At 47.8% G+C, this 19,963-nt stretch overlaps 1 protein-coding gene across 1 annotated transcript in view; it reads left to right on the top strand.

Annotated features, from left to right (window-relative positions):
• The first annotated feature begins 6,542 nt into the window (after positions 1-6,542).
• LOC132008172 (transmembrane channel-like protein 2) overlaps positions 6,543-19,963 on the top strand; it is a 63,744-nt gene continuing 50,323 nt past the window's right edge. The window contains exons 1-2 of the mRNA XM_059386588.1: positions 6,543-6,576; positions 18,966-19,287. Of these exons, the coding sequence (XP_059242571.1) occupies positions 6,543-6,576; positions 18,966-19,287 (356 nt within the window). The remainder of the gene's footprint in view (positions 6,577-18,965; positions 19,288-19,963) is intronic.

Raw genomic sequence — 19,963 nt, 5'->3', positions numbered from 1 at the left:
CGGGAGGCCAACCTTCCCATTCTCCATTCAGAAGCTGAGTCCCTTGCTTAAAGTCCACTTGGATCCCCTTCCTTCTACCGCCCCCAGTGCTTAGGCAATGAAACAAACATCCAAAAAGTGAGGACTTAGGAGCGCTTACCCAAGTGACTAAGAGAGCTTAATGATGTCCCTGACAAACATAGGCATCTCATCTGAAGTCCCTCGGCGTCCTTTCCAGCTTTCTTTGCCGTGGTCCATGCTCACCATGCAGCATTTCAACCAAGTGGTCTGGTCGTTTCCCGAGGATCTTAAAAGGGAGAATTTCCTGCTCAGTGTAAGGACTTTTTCTCCACGTCAACCTGTGCATAATTACCCTGCCATCCTAGTTTATCAGACCAGCCCCGTCTCGCTAGCAAGAGGGAGCTCTAGAAAGGAAGTGGCAGAAGAAAACATCTATGGGATGGGGGCATTCCTGTGGCACAAGTGGCCAGGGATCCTCAAGCTGTTAATGCCTCCCGGTTTAAGGTTTCCTGCCCTGGGCTCTGCTATAACCCCAACCGGTGACTGGCAAGTTGTGGACGGGAGTGGTTACACACCAGAGCCTGGACTTAGTCTGCTCTGTGGAATAGAGTAGAAATTGCTCCCCTGCAGAGCCAAACGAGCTGGAGGAAGCAGAGCAGGGGCAGAGAGAGATAGAGCAAGTTTGACCCTTCTGCCACTGTAGCCATCCTTCTGTGAAGCAGTTGCACACAGTAAAGAGCTTTGTGACAGGTGCATAAAGGAGCAGAGGAAATGGGGCGGTTCTGTGCCTCCTAGAAGTGGGGCCCGCCATCCACCACAGGTCCACCTAATGGGCTTTGGAATATAGGTGTGGAGTCCGGAGCTGACAACCAAGAAAGAATTCTTGAGACGTCTTTGGTGCATAATGGTTTATTAAAGCACGGGGACAGGACCCCAGTGCAGAAAGCGCTGCTGCCTTGAGGTTGTGAGTGGTGGCTGATTATATACTATGGGATTGGGGGAGGGGATAAGGAGAAGGAAGGTTTCAAAAGGATTTTCATATGTTAAAGAACACTCACAGGAGGGGCACCTGGATGGCTCAGTAAGTTAAAGCCTCTGCCTTCAGCTCAGGTCAAGATCCCAGGGCTCTCTGCTCAGTGGGGAGCCTGCTTCCCCCCCACCTCCTCTCTCTGCCTGCCTCTCTGCCTGCTTGTGATCTCTGTCTGTCAAGTAAATAAATAAATAAATATCAAAAAAAAAAAAAAAAAAAACACTCACAGGATACCAGAGGCCTTACCCTTGTCAAGTTAAGGTTGTTTTTCCTTCTAGTAAACCAGTAACAGTAAGATATTTGGGATCTTCCTGGAGGAACACTACCCTCGGCCCACTTCAAGTATCTGTCCTTGGGCTGCAGATTATAAGGACATTTAATCATATCTACATTTCCTCCTGGAAGCTAGGTCATTGATAGAAATGCTTTGTTCTTGTAAACGGAGGGAGACTCCCCTCCTGCAGGATTGTGATCTCTGTAAGTTTAACTATTTGTTTTTCCTTTCCTTAGTTTTAGGGCAGCCCAGGATGCTTGGAGGAATGTCATATATCCCACCTGAAGGGGAGGAGGATTGTGGGGTGTCAGCTTCTGCTTTGTCCTCAGCTTGCCTTCTGTTCCCTCATCCCACGCACTTGCAGCTGTGAGGCAAGTGATGGCCCGGCCAAGTGACGGTGGGCAGGCATTCCAGATGCCCCTCTGAACTCCTCGGGGTGTCAAGATGTTCTGTCTGTAGCCATGTTGTCTCCCTCTATACCCAAAGAACCCTTGTAGGAATTGTAGCAGAATTACCTCCACCCACCAGGTGAAGAAAAGGAGGGTACAGAAATCTTCAGCAGCTTGCTTACGACCTACACCTGGTAGAGGGCTGAAAGAGGATTTGTCACCATCTGTAAATGGGTTTTGACTTTTGTCATTTAACACATTTGCTTGTGAGAGTTTTCCGGTTGTTAATTGCCCTTTCAGATACAGGCAGAAGTAATAGAACCCCAGAATCCTGGCTCCCAGCTCTCTTTCCCTGACTCTGCCTCCCGGGGTGGAGGCAGGAAGAAGCAGACACATAGAATCATGGCTCATCGACCCTACCTGGCAGCAGTTTTCTTCACGGGCTGTGTAGGAGGTGTCTAGCTAGGGCTCTCCGTCTGTCTGGCTTTAAGGAGGAGTCGCCCCTGCCTTGGGACGAATGTCCCTCAGGTTACAAACACCTGGGTGTGAATCTCCCTTCCAAACTAAGAGCCCTAAGTGGCAGAGATGACTCTCCCAGTTCCTTGCAAACAAGACCCTTCTGCCCCATCTTCAGTCCTCACTGAGGATAGTCCAAGAACTGAGAAATAATCTGTTCAAAATAAACACCCCCAAATCTTATACTGTGGGAAGGGGGAGTGTGGTCACTGGTCAGATCTTCTACAGCTTCTCTGCTCCCCGGCACCACACGCAAGCCCAGCGTGGGTCTTTGCGGCAGGTTAGCAGGTGGACAGCTGTGCCTGGCAGCCAGTGCCCGCTCACACTATGAGGAAAGTGCATTACCGCCCGTCACCCGAGCCTCCGCACTGCACTGCTTTACAGCATCCACAAGCAACACTGGAGGTTTGGTAAGCAGATACCCAGAGCTAATTATTTTTTAAATTAATTAATTTATTATTATTTATATTATATATAATAATATGGTTTTATTTTTAATTTACTATTTATTTATGTTATATATTTTTATTTTTTATTTATTTACTTATTTTTTCTTAAGATTTTATTTATTTATTTAACAGACAGAGATCACAAGTAGGCAGAGGGGCAGGCAGAGAGAGAGGGGGAAGCAGGCTCCCAACTGAGCAGAGAGCCCTATGCAGAGCTCTATCCCAGGATCCTGAGATCATGACCTGAGCTGAAGGCAGAGGCTTAACCCACTGAGCCACCCAGGCGCTCCTTGTTTATTTTATTTTATTTTTTTGATGAGAGAGAGAAAGCAACAAGATGGCTCAAGAAGCTTCCCAATTAACAAAGCCTTTTGAGACAAAACCACCACTGGATTTAGAGGCCCTGAAACTTTTAGTTGAAATTGTGCATTATTTTTGTGGTTGTCATACTGGACTTGAGGGTTTTATTTCCTGATGAAATATTAGGAGCCACTCCAATATCACTACCCTTCAGAACAATGTTTATTTATTTTTTAAAATTTTTAAAATTTTTTTTGCTTTTATTATTTATTTTTATTTTTAATTTTTTTCTACTTTTACATTTTTTTAATTTTAAAAAAATATTTTATTTTATTTGACAAAGAGAGAGCACAAGTAGGCAGAGCAGCAGGCAGAGGAAGAAGGCTCCCTGCTCAGGGAGTCAGATTCGGGGCTGGATCCCAGGACTCCGGGATCATGACCTGAACCGAAGGCAGCCACTTAATTGACTGAGCCACCCAGGCACCCCCTGGGTCATATTTTTAAATGTCGAATGGCCAGTGTACTGCAGCAGCCTTCAGAGTTGTGCTCCAGGCAGAAAGGACAGTAGAAGCAAAAGCGAAAGGAAAGCATAGCCCCAGCCCCAGAGCAAGGTGCATTGGTAGGTTGGAATAAGACTGAAATGCAGAGGCAGAGGGGAGCTGGAGGGGCCTGGAGCTCTCAGGGGTGGGGAGTGGGGGGGGTTGCTTAACTGGCAGGGTAGGGAGTCTGAGGCTGTGGGATTCCAGGACATGGTGTTACTGCGGGTTAAAATGTGGTCAGACTTCTGTTTGGGGGCTCCCCCTGTTGCCATGCAGGAGAGAGGTGGAAGGGGCAGGGCCCAAAGCCCGGGGCCCACCCACATAGGAGGTAGACACAGCGATCTTTCGAAGGAAGGATGTGGTATGGTCCAGATTTTTCCTGAGAGGTGAAGCGTGTGGAGGATAGACGCCTGGCCTAGGGGTGGGAGCAGTCACCAGTGCTGGTCCCTGTTCCTGAGGACTTTGGGGACATGTTACTTATCTTAACCTCAGGTTCCTCATCTGTTTTTAAAAAAAGGGGGTGGTGCAGAGAAGAGGAAGAAGAAGAAAAAGGAGGAGGAGGAGAAAATGAGACTATGAGCTTCAGATGGTTGGGGTGATACATCAGTCGTTTAAAGGGCTTGGCAAATGCCTGACAGAAAGGAAAAGAGAAACCTTTCAGAGAGATCCCAGCGCCATACAACACACGTGCGACATGAATAAGAGTTATAAAATATTAATGTCATCTCTTTCTGTCCCTCCTTGAGCGAGTGGCTCAAACCCAGGTCCCTGTGCCTCACGAGCCCTGGCTTCCCCACCCCCTGCTGCTGCCACCCTGTTGTTTGGGGTCGGGGGAGGACTTGGAGATGAGGACAGACTCCCCTTCCGCCATTCCTCAGGGCAGTATGATAGCAGAGGAGGTGTTTACCTCAGGAGTATTGATGTGAATGGTGAGCCACCAAGAAAGCAGAATACTCAGTGTTTGTCTTGACTCCCAAACTTGGACTTTGAATTCTCTAGCAAGAGTTGTCACAAGCTTTGTTGGGAGAGAGGAGACATTTCCGAATCCCCAGCTTTCCCCTCTAGACGTCAAGGCCTCCCTCACGCAGCAGAGACAGCAGAAATAGCCTCCCCCTGCAAGGCAGGGGTCTCTGCTTTAGTCACTGATGATTCCGCCATGCCTACAAATGAGTCGAGCCCTCGTGGGTGCTTGCCATGCTCTGTGGGAAGCAGAGTAGTGGTGTTTTCTTTGGCGTAGATGGGCCAGGTGCTGGCCTGTGAGGGCATTTCCCTCCAGCGGTGAAGTTGATGTAGAAAGCCTTCCCTTCTAACTTTTTTATCAACATGGACGGGACTGGAAGAGATGATGCTGAGTGAAATAAGTCAAGCAGAGAGAGTCAATTATCATATGGTTTCACTTATTTGTGGAGCATATCAAATAGCATGGAGGACATGGGGAGTTAGAGAGGAGAAGGGAGTTGAGGGAAATTGGAGGGGGAAATGAGCCATGAGAGACTGTGGACTCTGAGAAACTATCTGGGGGTTTGGAAGGGGCGGGGGGGGGGGGTTGGGTGAGCCTGGTGGTGGGTATTATGGAGGGCACAGATTGCATGGAGCACTGGGTGTGGTGCATAAACAATGAATTCTGGAACACTGAAAAGAAATTTTAAAAATAAATAAAAATTTTAAAAGAAAGAAAGAAAGCCTTCCTCCTCAGACAATAGAGAACGGGGAAGGGCTGGGAGGGTCCTCACTTGTCTGCAGAGGTGGGCAGGTGAGCTGGGAGCACTAGGGGAGGGGAGGATGGTGGGTTGCTGCAGTGGGCGCAGGGGGCCCTACAGGGGTTTGCTCTGGCTGCAGGCCCACCAGCCTCCCCTCTGCCCCACCCAGTGCTAAAGCAGGTGGTCACAGAATGCAGCAGAATCCCCTCACTGCCCTGGAGTCCTGGAGCTGGGGGGTGCTGCAGGAGAAATTTCTGGATCAGGGAAGCCAGGTGACAAAAGGGAAGTTTTAAAGCCTGAACTGAACCATGTGCATTTCAATTGCTACCGCACGGGATGGTTCTTTTGCCACTTCCCTTCACCAAGGTGGCCAGGCCACAGGCCCTCCTGATAAGCAAATAACAAGGTCTAGGAGCAGGTTTATAACTATCATACTTTCGAAGTAGCGATATAAGCATAAATGATATTTTGAGAAGCCCTTCATGGCTGAATGGGTTGAGAAAATGTCTATTTTGGGGACAAAATCACACATTTTTGAGGGAAATGTTGAATGTCCGTTCAAAGACTAAGAAAAATAAAATGGTTATGTTCCCCTCTTTCTGCTCCCAGGGACCCCAGGTGAAGAGCCCCATCCCCGAGGGCGGGTGACTGCCTTCCAGAGGATCTACTCAGAACCTCTGGTTTTCAAAGCAGCCAGATTTGCCCTTTGGGAAGACAGGCAGCAGTGGGAAGAGCTACGAAGTGACAGGCGGCAGGAGGGGAGCAGCTCGTCAGAGGGGACCTAGGACTCGGCATCAGGACACCAGGTGTAGATTCCTTGGGCACTGCGCAGACCTACTGATTCAAATGCCCCATGTCAGTCCTGGGAATCTGCATTTTAAACAGAAGCCCCCGTGATTGATTTTCACCAATATCCTAGGATTTCCCTGGTGCCTTGTCCCGACCAGGGACTCAAGGTAGAGGGAAAGCGCCCTGGGAACGCTCCTCACATCTCCCGGGGCAGGTGGCGGCATGGCCCGGAGGTGAGCTGGCAGCTCCCGGCCCCTCCAGGGCCCCTCCGTGTGTAAGTGATGCCTGAAACGTGAGGCCACACTACCTCTTTGCTGGGGAACCTGAGCAGAGGAGTGTGTGGACGGATTGAAGGGCTGGGAACTCCCCGCCTCTTGCCCGCCTCTCTCCCAACCTTCCCCCTCCTCGGGTTCAGTCTCTAATAAGCCTAGGAGCCCTGGCAGCTGGCGGGGCCCAGAAAGAGAGCCCAGCCACCATGAGGGAGGAAAGGCATCCCCGGTTGAAGGTGTGTGTAGAGCAGCAAGCCGTGTGAGCAGTGCCGAGAGCCCAGCTGACCATGAGCCGCCAGCTGAAGGGCGGGGGGGAGGAAGGTGAGTGGTCCTCATCTCTGAGGGAAGCACCCACAGGGTTCCTGGGCAGCAGCTGGGGACCAGGCAAAGCAGAGGGGGACTCTCGAGGCACAAGGACCGGGCTTGAGTCCAGGGCCTGCCACTTGCTCACTGAGTGACCCCAATCTGCTTACCCAGCCTCTCTTGGCCTCAGGGCCCATGTTGGGGTTGAGTGGCGGTGACCCTCAGAGTGCACCAGGGTCTTCAGCCTCCTGCTCTCTTGGATAAAATCACCTTTCCTCAGCAATCCCTGCAGCAGACTTGTCTGTCTGTCTGTCTGTCTGGGGCAGCAGGATGTGGGACGTTCTGACCTCATGTCTGCTGCGGGGTGTCAGAGCTACGTCAGGACTGGGGATGCTGGTTAGTAAAACAGTCAGGGTGAGGTCCTGGTCTGAGGCAGCAGCCCCCAGCTGAGGGTTCCCACTGTGAAACAAGGGTGACCCAGGCAGGGGGACTCCCAGAGGTCAACCACCCCTCACGCGCCATCTCTTCCAGCAGATGGTGGAGCCAGAGGACGGGCGAGGAGTGGCTCTCCGGGCACAGGTGAGGCGGGATGGTGCTTGAGGCGGTGTGTGTGTGAGATGGGGTGGTGTATTCCCGGTCCAGCCACCTTCCAGAGTTCTCTTCCATCCTCCTTCTTCTCTCCCTTCTTCTGTCCCTCCCTCCCTCACATGTAAGGAGCCCTGGGGGCGGGTGCTTCAACCTGAGGGGGAGGCCCAGAGAGGGCCTGCCCACAGCCCAGAGTTAGCGACACTGAGTTGAGCCTCGGGAAGCAGTGACCATTCATCAGCCTGGGGGGGCAGGGAAGCTGGTAGGGCCAGGACTCACCCTCAGGCCACAGGACTCCAGACGGCACACTCTTCACCTCCACAAAGCACCGGCAGGAGTGGGGCTAGGCCACCTTCCCATTGGGAATGTGGCCACGGCTCTTCTGTGAGGCAGAGAGGGATTTACCTCTCTGAGGTAAAGTGGGGAGACCCCAGACAGTTGGGCCCACCTGCTCCAGGAGGAGCTAGAGGAAGTCATATGCAGGAGACAAGACCCTCCACTTCCATGAGGTAGGCAGAAGCCATACCCACAGGTCAGGCCATCCTACACTTCAAGTCCTGAGACAGGATGGAGATAGGACGCCATTTTCTCCTTCTTGACTCACAGGCGGGGCCTGCACACCTGCCAGTAAGTGAGGAAGCAGACTCTCAGAAAAGAATGGACTTCTGAGTTGGGTGTGAAAGAGAGTCCCCCTGGACAATTCCGAGGGGGAGGGACTTGTCCAGCCCCCACTCAGGCACACTGAGGTATGTGGGGGAGCTGACGAGGATCAGCCCTCCTCTGCCAAGCCCTTCCCTGTTGTCATCCACTGCTCCCCCACTGCCAGGGGCCTGAGTCCCTGCTGAGGCAGGTCTGTGACCGAGGGGGAGATCCAGGGGCAAGACTGGTGGAAAAGCCAGGATCCTGGGCAGGAAGAAGTCCCACAGGGAGGCACCACTGGTATCTCAATACCCCTTCCTACCCCCAGAGCTGCCCCTCAGCCATGTCTGTCCTCCCCACCGCACCCACCATCCCGTCATTCTTTCCCTCCAGACATGGGGATGAGCATTCAAAAATGTGCCTGAGTGTGACTGGATGAGAAAACCCTTCCTCATGGGAGGGTTGGTGCTCTTGGTGACAGTTGTCTAGACATAGGACTCTCAGATCTGGTTCTCCACATTCCATTCTCCTTGTAGTCCTCCAGTTGCTGTCCCTTCTGGACCCAACCTCGCTCCCCTCTGCCCCAGCCAAAGACGCTACTCTTGGGGGGGGGGTCACCTGTGGGCACATGGTCCTTTAAGCAGGACTGAAATGGAAAGTCATTCTGCCTAAAATACAAACCTTTTCTTCCTGAAATATGCCACTCACAGCCCCACCCTTAAAGAAAGAAGAATTTTCATTTAGGGGTCCAGATGGTCAAGGAATACAGCAAAGTTAAATATTGGGAATCCATTAAATGAACTGAAACCCAATTACATAAAGATTTCCATTTTAAATCTCCTCTGAAGTCACCTCTGAGGGGACCTGATAGTGTATTCCTTCAGTTTATGGTCTACAAGGAGAAAAAAAAAAAAAGTCTGAGAATACAAAGTTATTTTCTCAAAATAATTACAATTTATTATTCTACTAGTTGACAAAAAGGGTCAGAACTCTTCCTCCTTTCAGATCATTTGCTAAATGTACTTAACAGTTTAAAATCACCAAGTTGGAGGGTGAGCCAGATCCACTCACTGGGCCTTCCAGCTTCTCCTCAGCCTATTTTCACCTTAGGTCATGTGCGTACGCATGAGGAGGCCTATCCGTGTGAGGGAGAGTGTGCTGGGCTTGGAGGTCTTCCTAATGGAGCAGCTGCTTTTCTGGCTCCTAAATTATTCATTACATGGAGTCCATGGAAAACTGGTTGCAAAGAAAAAAACTAAAAAAGTAGCTCATTTTCTGTTGCTCTCTAAGTTCGATATGAATTGCGTTCAGATGGGAAATAAGATTAAAACGGAAATCACAGCCTATAAAAAATGCATGAACCCCCAACTTCTACCTACAGTGTTTGAAAGAACGCCTGGTACAGCTCATTACCAAAAAGAAGACCATTTGTTAGCTGATTGAGAACACACAGTGCTCAGAAGAAGACGCAGACAGATGTTGACATTCTTACCCAGTTCCTCCAAGCAATATGGTGCCAGTAGTGTATGCGGGCCTAGGAGATCCTTCTCCTTCTTGCACACACTCTTTGCTCTTCTGTCCTCTCTCTCAATTCTAGAACTTTCCTAGGGGTCACGGCAGCAGGGACACACACTTTCTCACACTTGCTCCTGGGTCTTTGGAGGGAGTGGATTTGTTTCTGTCTCCATCCCTCCTCCAAGATGGGGGCTGAAGCCTTCCAGAGCCATAGGGAATGAGTTCTCATTATATTCAAATAATCCTGCTTTACATTTTCTGACTCAGACCAGGGCTGGTGTGGGCCAAGAAAACCTGTCCCCGCCTCCCCACCCCCCACCCCACCACACACACACAGACACACACACACACAATCACCTCTCTTTCCATCCATAAACAGCACTCACTGCTTTTCAATGTGCTTGCGACCAGTTAGCTCAAGCAATAATTGCCCCAATTAGAACCGAGCCCCAGAGATTGTTAATGGTGGACTCAGACCCTTGCCTGAGGTTTTTTTTGTGCATTCACAGTGGGTGAAGCAGCCACAGCAAACACACTTGCACTTGTGGGGGCCGGAGGGGGTCGTTTTTCTGCAGTGACTGGGAACTGGTGTCCGTGTTCCATGACAGCCTTTGCCATGTTGTTAGCATGATCCTTGGGTGCAGACCACATCCTGCAAAACAGGCTGTACTATCACCCCCTCACCCTCCAGATTTCAACCCAGCAGCCCCACCAGTATAGCTCTCTGGGCGACCTCCCCTTAACACACTCCCCATCCCCAGCTACCGGATCCCACTTGAGACTCAGGTCTGCATTGTTCACCCCTATCTCCGACCTCTTGCATTTCCACTGGGGCCCCTCAGTCCCCTGTTTCCTCTGCCTAGAATCCCCTCACCCTTCTAGCACCACCCTCCTCCCCTTCTTCTCTTGGCAAACTCCTGTTCATCTTCAGCAATCAGAGTAAACATCTGTTCCAATTATACCCTGTCCCACTCTCTCTGTATTCCCATGGCTTTTTTTTCATCCACCATTTGTTCCCCCCCCTTTTTTTTTAAAAGATTTTATTTATTTATTTGATAGACAGAGATCACAAGTAGGTAGAGAGGCAGGCAGGGAGAGAGAAGAGAAAGCAGGCTCCCTACTGAGCAAAGAGCCTAATGTGGGGCTCGATCCCAGGACCCTGGGATCATGACCTTAGCTGAAGGCAGAGGCTTTAAACCACTGAGCCACCCAGGTGCCCCTGTTCCCTTTTTTTAAAAAAACAAAAATATGTTTATCTGAGTTATTGTCAAAAACTGGCTTCCTAAGTATCACCAACCCTTCTTACCGATAATACAAAGCTGCCTTGTTGCTTACAGCAGGAAAGGTCTCAGAAAGGGGAAGGTAGGGTCGGAATTTCTTGAGAATCGAGAGTTTGATTTAAGGCAGGACTTCCAAAGTGAGGGGCTTGACTGGGATGGGGTAAGAATTAGCATACAACAGTCCACAATAAACAGCAAGGCCAGGGTTTTGAGGCAAAGCACTCAAGGAAACTTAGGGTGCAAATTGTCTGTGATGCTTTCCTTTGAAGAGCTTTGGGGAAGTCTTTGGGGAAATCCTGCAATGACCAGTCAAACCACTTGTCTGGGCAGGAGACTCCTGGAAAAATAAAGTCATGCCAATGAAGATAGAGATACAGCACAAAGTCCATCTTAATGAAGACACGATGGTGTAGGTTGGGTTCTCCATGTCTGGGATGAATGTGGAATAGATAGTTTCAGTTCTTGGTTGGTCTTTGTGGTCATTATTTAGCCCAGACTGAAGAATGCCAATCCAGGTCTTCACCACTGTTTGAGGAATCCTAATTGAATGTCAGTTAGGATAACTGTTTGGAATTCCAGATTTCCGGGGGAAATTGTTTCAACCTGTGTGTGAAGTTTTCCAGTTCTTTCTTCTGGATGACCCTTTGCTGAATCATTTGGCACACAGCAGCTGTACAACAGCATTGAAAACCCAGGGGATCACCCATCTGAAAGCTGGTACACAGACAAATGCGAAGAGGATTATGACCGGACTTTTTGTGGTTCTGTTTTCTGGCAGGGGCCAAGAATGTCCAGACTAAATAAAAGAACAAAACTCCTGCCCAATCGGAAAAGTCCATAGAACCAAAGGCCGACGTAATCTAAAGCAGCTCTGTTCTAGGAGCACCTGACTGGCTCAGTGAGAGGAACCTGGGACTCTTGATCCCAGGGTCATGAGTTTAAGCCCCTACATTGGGTATAGTGATTACTTAAATAAGTAAAACTTGAAAAAATAAGGCAGCTCCATTCTAAGTCATCACCTGTCCAATTTCATAAACCTCTCAGGATATGTGTTCTTGATGGTATTGTCCACTTACCTGCTATTATCTTAATCACAACATAAAAGATTCACTTCACTCTCCAGACCTCTTGTAACATGCGGAAATGCAAGTCCTGAATTTCACAATTCTCCTAGAGTAGTTAGGGAATCAGGGCACAATTTTTCTTCTTCCATTAAACTGTCTACTTATCCTGTTTTCCTAAAGGACAAACTAATGGGCCAAAATAGATCCTGGGAGATGTCACAGGCTATCCTGAGAATAGGTATTAACATATTAATGTTAATTAATTAGTTATTATTAATTATTACTTTTTACCAAAGTAATAATTTCCTGTCTGACTTGTGAGTAACTGTAGACTTCTGTACCAGATCCAATACCAGTCATTGGGGACCACAGAGTGATCTGGTTTTGGTCAAAATACTCCTTTGCAAAGGAGTATTGTGAAGTAATGCTGTAATCTTTTGGCACTGTTCATCAAGAGTAGTTTGGGGTAGTGAATTTTCTAGTATGGAGATCATTAAGTGGGACTAAAGGAAAAGAAGAGTAACATGTCTACTTGTAGATCTGTGAAAGTGAGACGGTGTCCAAAAATATACCATAGGTTCCCTGATCTCCTCCCAAATTCTCTTTCAGTGAAAGTTCAAAGTTGTGACATCTCTATCAGTTTTTGACAAATACATCTCTGTATTTGAACAATACATCTCTGAAGTATTGCTTCAGAGAGTCAAGACCCTCATAGGAAGTGATGGGAGTTTTGGATTTCTCACCAGCTGGCCGGCTGTGGAATTTCTCATCTAATACATCGCCCAAAGGTGGAGTCCAGTTACTCAGGAAACCAACTGATTTCTTACAAGAAACTGGAACCAAAGAAAGCTAAATGGGAAATAAGTACTTTAGTCAGTTCATGAATGAATTGTAACTGGGTATTGGATTCATACCAAGGAGCGATTAAGGATGCAAACAGCAATATTAGAAATAGAGGCTTATTAGTAACACAATTAAAAATACCCTTAAGTAGGGGCACCTGGGTGGCTCAGTGGATTAAAGCCTCTGCCTTTGGCTCAGGTCATGATCCCAGGGTCCTGGGATTGAGCCCCACATCAGGCTCTCTGCTCAACGGGGAGCCTGTTTCCCTTCCTCTCTCTCTGCCTGCCTTTCTGCCTACTTGTGATCTCTGTCTGTCAAATAAGTAAATAAAAACCTTCATTTAAAAAAAAATAATAATCTTTAAAAAAATAAATAAATAACCTTAAGTTAATGCAGGACAGAATTAGGTTAAAGAATAGAAAACAGAGGAATACAGGTTACAAAGTGACAATCTATGGTCTTGTTCCAATGGATTTTGAGCACAGCTTTCTATATCCAAAGACTGTCTGCTTTAACCCTCAAACCAAGGTCACCAGTAGGGATGGATGGTCTTCCAGTAATTTGAGAATGGTGATGTCTTTTCAGTTGAAGGTTGTGAATCCAAGAATCAATCCCTTTGACAGTTATACTACTGTACTAGTTAGCAGTACCCACTAGAGTCCTTCCTGTCAGGGTTCCAAGACAGTCCAGTGGTTGAAGACAAAAACGGTGGTCTACAGTCGAGGTTTCAAGGAACTTTGAGGATACAACATGTAACATCCATAAGTGAAAGAGACTTTAAATGGCAATGGTAACTTATTACCGACAACTTTCAAAAGTGAAACGTTATTCATAGCAATAGTGAAACTGACAAGGAAATTTGTTCATTCCCATAGAATGCAAAACAAACGTTAATAAGGCAATCTGAAAGTTTTGGGCAAAATGTTTTTAGTGATTAAACATCTTTTTACAGACAAGGAACATTATCTCTGACTTACAAAGATGGTTTAACCTAGTCTAGTCTTTACAGAGAAAAATATCTTGAGGTATAATGTATAATTAGATAAAGACATATATGCAATATAACAAGAATATAACAAACATATAAGAAAAAGAGATCAAGAATATTAAGTAAAGAGATTCAGTGAGTCCAGAGTAGGTCCTAAGCATGTGTGGTTTTTTTTTTTTTTTTTTTTTGAGAGAAAGAGTGAGCGAGGGGAGGGGCAGAGGGAGAGAGAGAGAGAGAGGTTCTCAAAGAGCCTTTATGCTCAGTGCAGAGGCTAACATGGGGCTCAATCCCAGGACCCCAAGATCATGACCTGAGCCAAAATCAAGAGTCAAACACTTAACTGACTGAGCCATCCAGGCTCCCCTAAGCATGTATATTTTAATAAAACTCCAGAGGTAAATCTGATCAGTATTTCCAGCTAAAAAGCACTGGCCTAAAAGATGCCAGATTCAAATTAAAGACTTGATACCAAGTAAACATTTTAAATGATAACTGAACTTTGATTATTACACTGTTGCCTAACATCAGGCAAAGCGCCTTCAGGACTCTGATTAATGGACTCTGTCATGGACAGCAAGAGCAATGACAAATTTCTAGGAACTGCCCACAGAGCATTCATTTGCTGAAATATTTAAACATTCGACCTAAACCAACTTAGCCTAGAAAAGGCTGAGCCTCTCTTCTGATTTGACAGCTCTTCTCATGAAACTCCAACAGTAACATCAAATAATCCTGATTGTTTCTGGCACCTCTCTTTTTCATAAGGTGGAAGAGGAAGATTTTGTGATTTTCCAGGACCTTCTGGGAATTCTCAAAGATAGTTTTAGACACAAAAGATATCCTAAAAGTTATTTTACTTCATTTTACACTTAGGAGTCAGTCTTGGAAAGAAGAAATCAAAAGTTATCAAATATGAACACTTAAGATCATGGAGGGACACCTGGGTGGCTCCATCGGTTGTACGTCTGCCTTTGGTTCAGGTCAGGCTCTCAGAGTCCTGGGAATGAATCCTGCATTGGGCTCCTTGCTCAGAAGGGAGGCTGCTTCTCCCTCTGCCTTCTCTCCCCCTGCTTGTGCTCTCATTCTCTTTCTCTGTGTCAAATAAATGAATAAAACTTAAAAAAAAAAAAAGTAAAAAAAAAAAAGATAGGATTGTGGGTGCCTTAGAAACAATATTTGGCTACTCGTTTGTTTTATAGGCCAGAATATAGTCTGTCTTGGTGAATGTTCCATGTGGGCTCAAGAAGAAGGTGTATTCTGCTGTGGTTGGATTAAGTGTTTTAGAAACATCAATTAGATACAGTTACTTGATGGTGCTGTTCCATTTAACGATGTCCTTATTGACTTTGTGCCTGCTGGATCTCTTGATTACTGACAGAGGGGGCTGGACTCTCAGCTGTAATCATGGATTTGCCCATGTCTCCCTGCAGTTCTACCAGTTTTCGATCTTCTGTTGTTAGGCGTATGCATATTAAGAAATGTAATGCCTGGGGCGCCTGGGTGACTCAGTGGGTTGAGCCTCTGCCTTCAGCTCAGGTCATGGTCTCAGGGTCCTGGAATGGAGCCCCGCATCAGGCTCTCTGTTCCGCAGCGGGCCTGCTTCCCTTCCTCTCTCTGTGCCTGCCTCTCTGCCTACTTGTGATCTCTCTCTGTCTGTGAAATAAATAAATAAAAATCTTAAAAAAAAAAAAAAAAGAAATGTTATGCCTTTCTGGAGAACTGATCTCTTTAACATTACGCAATGTGATGCTCTATGTTTTCTGTGATAATTTTCCCTGCTCTAAAATCTGCTTCGTCTGAAATTAGTACAGTTGCTCCAGCTTTCTTTTGGTTCGTGTTAGCATGGCATATTCTCCTCTGCCCTTTCCCTTGTAATCTGTATTTTTCTTCCTATTTAAAGTGGATTTCTTTTTTTTTTTTTTTTTAAAGATTTTATTTATTTATTTGACAGAGAGAAATTACAAGTACACTGAGAGGCAGGCAGAGAGAGAGAGAGAAGGAAGCAGGCTCCCTGCTGAGCAGAGAGCCCGATGCGGGACTCGATCCCAGGACCCTGAGATCATGACCTGAGCCGAAGGCAGCGGCTTAACCCACTGAGCCACCCAGGCGCCCTAAAGTGGATTTCTTGTAGACAATTTCTTCTTGGGCCTTTTTTGCTATTGACTCTGACAATCTCTTTCTTTAACTGGTGTAGTTAGACTGTTGCTGTTAAAGTGATTGTTGATATAGTTGGGTTACTATTTGCCATGGTTGATGCTGTTTTCTAATCATTAACCTTGCTCTTTGTTCTATTTTTGTCTTCCACTCTCCTACCTCTTGTGGTTTTGACTGAGCATTTCATATGATTCCAGCTTTTTAGCATATCAGTTATAGTTCTTTTTTTTTTTCCACTTTTCTTAGTGGTTTCACTAGAGTTCGCAGTATCGGTTTACAATTAATCCAAGTCCACTTCCAAAGAACACCACGCCACTCCATGGGTAATGCAGGTGCATTATAACAGCGTGTTCCCAGTTCCTCCTCGATGGCCCTTGAACACCACTGCCATTCATTTCACTTTTCCATAAGCTATAGTCATCCAATACTTTGTTGCTAGCATTATTTTAAACAAACTCTTATCTATTGAATCAGTTAAGAATAAGATCTCAGGATGCCTGAGTGGCTCAGTCTGTTAAGCATCTGCCCTCCAGTCATGATCCAAGGGTCCTGTGATGAACTTCCACATCAGGCTCTGGGAGCAGCTGGGAGCTTGCTTCTCCCTCTGCCTCTCCCCCTGCTTGTGCTCTTTCTCTCTCACTCTTTCCGTCAAATAAATAAATAAATAAAAAATCTTAAAAAAGAAGAAGAAGAAGAAGTTCTCAGATCTCAGCTTAAAGGTTTCTTCCTTTTGGGGCACCGGGTGGCTCAGTTGGTCAAGCATCTGACATTTGATTTCAGCTCAGGTCATGATCTCAGGGTGGTGGGATCAAGCGCTGCCACATCCGGCATGGAGCCTGCTTAAGAGTCTCTCTCTCTACCTCTCCCTCTGTCCCTCACCCTCCTTGCTTGAAGTCGGGGTCAAGCCCACCCTTGTGCTTCTTGAATTATAGAACTGATCACATTGCCTCCCCACTAACTCAAATCATGCTGAGGGACAGAATCTTTTCAGTCTCATTTGCTGCTCTAGCATCCGTAGCATCTAATCAATGATCAATAAATGTTTTGGTTTGGGTGAGTGAATTAGCGAATAAAAGGCCTTTGAGTTCTTGGCCAGCTCAGTTGGCCAGGCAGCCTGGCACCTTATCCATATGAATGTGTCACCAGTATCCTAGTTGAAACCCAGAAAGAGAACTTGGAGCAGTTTCTCCCTGAACCTCAATGCAAATCCCATTCACAAATCTAGCACGCTCCAGCTTCCATCACACTTGGACAGATGTTATCTAGATTGGATTTCCCTACCACACTTTGAGATAGGTGCCTGTGGACCGGTCGGGTTCCCTGGAAGCAGAGCCTGAGATAGGGATTCTTGAGCATCTAATTTTATCAAGGGTGGCTCTCCGGAGGTAAGAAGTGAGGGAAGTAGGGCTGAGAAGGACAAGAGAAGCAAGGATGTGGCCCAGGTGGAGTCTAGCCAAGGCCTGCTCCTGCAGGAAGCTCAAGAGTATGAATGAGCCACTGACTTGCCCAGCCTTGAGGCAGAGGACTGGATCTTGTGCCTCTGTATCAGTTAGTAATTAGCTACAGGCTGGCTCAAGGAGAGGAGTGAGCTGTAAATTTCCAGGCATTTTCCAGCAAGATGGATCCCATCAACCAAGAAGGGAGAACCTGTGAGCTGTTAGAGCCACCCCACACAGCAGCTAGGGGAGGACGCAGTGGCCAGGTAATGGGAATCTGGGTAGACCACCACCGGCACTTACTAGATTACCTACAAGAAAGCTGACTCGGAAACAATAAGCAACCTGCCCAGAGTTACCCAGACAAAAACCATCAGAACCAGACATCAAGCCCAGACGTCCAGACTCTGAATCCCCAGATCCAGCCCACTTACCATGGACTAATTCTGGTTGTTGTTTGACAAGGTGGCTTGCTTCTAAGAGTATAAAATCTCAAGGGTCAGAGAAGCAGAGAGGAAAGGTCTCTGGGGCCACCGCATTGAATGTACAACTTTGAGGGGCTGGATAAGGAGGAGGGTAGAGTTGAGAATTTGGGAACCTGGGACTCCACCTTCCCAGACTCTACTGCTGCTGCTGGGAATGGCAGGTGGCAAACTTCCCCTCTGCTTTTGCCAAAGTTGGGCCTTTGGCAATGCAGCTGGGGAAATCTGCCTGCCCATGGCGGAAAAGGCTGAATGGGGGCCCATGTGGGCAATGGGAATGAGTGCCCTACAGAAGACTGTTTCCAGGCACTGCCCACTCGGACGCAGGGGCTCAGAGCACAAGAGTAGCAAGGCAGGCTGGAGACAGGAGGGGAGGGAGCCTTTGCTGAGTATTTCCCACAGGCCAGAACTTTTACTCCTGTTTTTAATTAGCACCCTGCCCCCAACCAAGTAAGGAAATGGGAGCTCCTAGAGCCATTATACAGATGAGAAAACTGAGGTGCAGAAAAGTAATGTGTCTGTGGTCATTGAGATAAAAAATGGTAGAAATGATCTTTTCAGGCAAACCAGTCTAGCTCGAAACCTGTGTTTTTCCTATAAGCAAAAACCATTTTATTTCTGGGTAAAAGTATCAGGGTAATGACATCTGTCCTCAGACGTCAGTCACTGTCCTGTGTTCATTAAGAAGCTAATAGGGTAAGGATGCACATCGCCCATGTTAGAGATGAGCTGAGACTCAGAGAGGTCAAGTGACTTGCTCAAAGACACCCAGCTAGTAAGTGGGAGAGAGGTTGGCTATTAATACCAGAACTGTATAATTTCCCAGCATTTGATTTGTAAATGCTTATACAAAAAGTTGTAGTTAGCATAGTCGTTGGGCAAACTGTTGAGGAGATTTCATACTGTCGATTCCATTCAACCAGGTCATTTGTCAAAGCCTCGAAGTCATGGTTTACACACACACACACACACACACACACACACGCACACGCACACACACGCGCACACGCACACACACTCTCAAATGCAAGAGGAGCGCATCAGGCAGCAGCCCCTGGACAAAGGAACCCATCCAGCCCTTCCTGTGCCAGTGGTCCTGCCTTGCCAAACAGAGACCCGTACTTGGCTAGCCCCGGGGGATCAGGAGATGACTCAGTTCTGACCCCAAGGAGCTACACCCAAAAAGAGGAAAGGCATGTGCCTAGGTTTCTACCTAAGGTTTAGGCAAGAGTGTGGAAATGCCAGCTGGTCAGAAGAGGGAGACAGTAAATCTCATCCCAAACCAGAGTTTCTGGAAGAGGTGGCCTTTGGAGCTAACGAGCTCCAGAAAGCATCTTGGACATCTGATTCTTCATAGGCTGGGGCACTTTCTTGCAGTGGAAGCCAGTGAGGCCAGAACTGTCCATTTCCTCTCCCTGCAGGTGACAGGTCCGGGAGGAGACCCTCACGGAAGCAGGCTCCCAGAGCCGAGGGTGCTGCAGCAGGCAGGCGTGGAGCTCAACCTGGCCAGAAGGAGCGGGCTGGGGGCAGCCCAAGGCCGGGGTCTCCCCGCAGGAAGCAGGCAGAGCGCAGGAGACACGGAGAGGAGCTGGGGGAGCAGGGGCGGAGCTCCACAGAGAGGACCTGTGAGGGGAGGAGGAAGAGAGATGGGAGGGCTTCCCTCAAGGAGCAGAGAGCTCCCCCAAAGAAGGAAAAGGAGGTGCCAAGAAAGGAGGAGATGTGGAAGCGGCCAAAGAAACACAGGTATGTTGTGATTCTGGTTCAGGTGCATTTTTTGACTGGCACCCTCCTCTCCTTTGGCCCTTCACCCTGCCCTGATGAAGGGCTGATGTCTTCTCCACCGGTATAGGGAGGCTGCTTCTGTTCGTCCCTGCCTTGTCCACCGCCCTGCCTTCCCCATCTGGGGCAGAAATGGGATGAGGGTCTTGGTCATTCCAGGCAGATTGGCCCCTGGGCACTCTCAGAGCCAGTGCCCCCTGTCTGGCAGGTGTGAGTGGAAGCACTGGCGGGGGTGGGGAGGGTGGGTGTGTGTGACATGGCAGCCAGGTGGGACAAGATCCCAAGTCTCCTGAATTTCAGCTGGTGACTCACCACAGCTCTGGAAGAGGCACTGAGAGAAACTAACAAAATTGGATGCAGCAGTCATCCTAGGACTTAAGCACGCCATCTCCCCAGTCTGGACCTGTGTCCTCGTCTGTGATGTGTGGCATTGATCTAAAAGACCATCGGGGATTCCAACAGCCCTGAAACTTGGGATTTGGGGGGAGGGGGTATTTGTTTTGTTTCCTTTGTCTCATTAGCACTGGCACACGGGGGTCTGTGGACTAAGCCAGCTTATAGAATCATCAAGTCAGGATTTGGTCCATTCTTTGCTATAAATTTTGATGGAACATCAACTTCTCCTGTCCTCCCTCTTTGA

The sequence above is a fragment of the Mustela nigripes genome, unplaced genomic scaffold, assembly GCF_022355385.1.
Source record: "Mustela nigripes isolate SB6536 unplaced genomic scaffold, MUSNIG.SB6536 HiC_scaffold_75, whole genome shotgun sequence".
Classification (NCBI taxonomy): domain Eukaryota; kingdom Metazoa; phylum Chordata; class Mammalia; order Carnivora; family Mustelidae; genus Mustela; species Mustela nigripes.
This window is presented reverse-complemented; position numbering and strand designations above follow the sequence as displayed.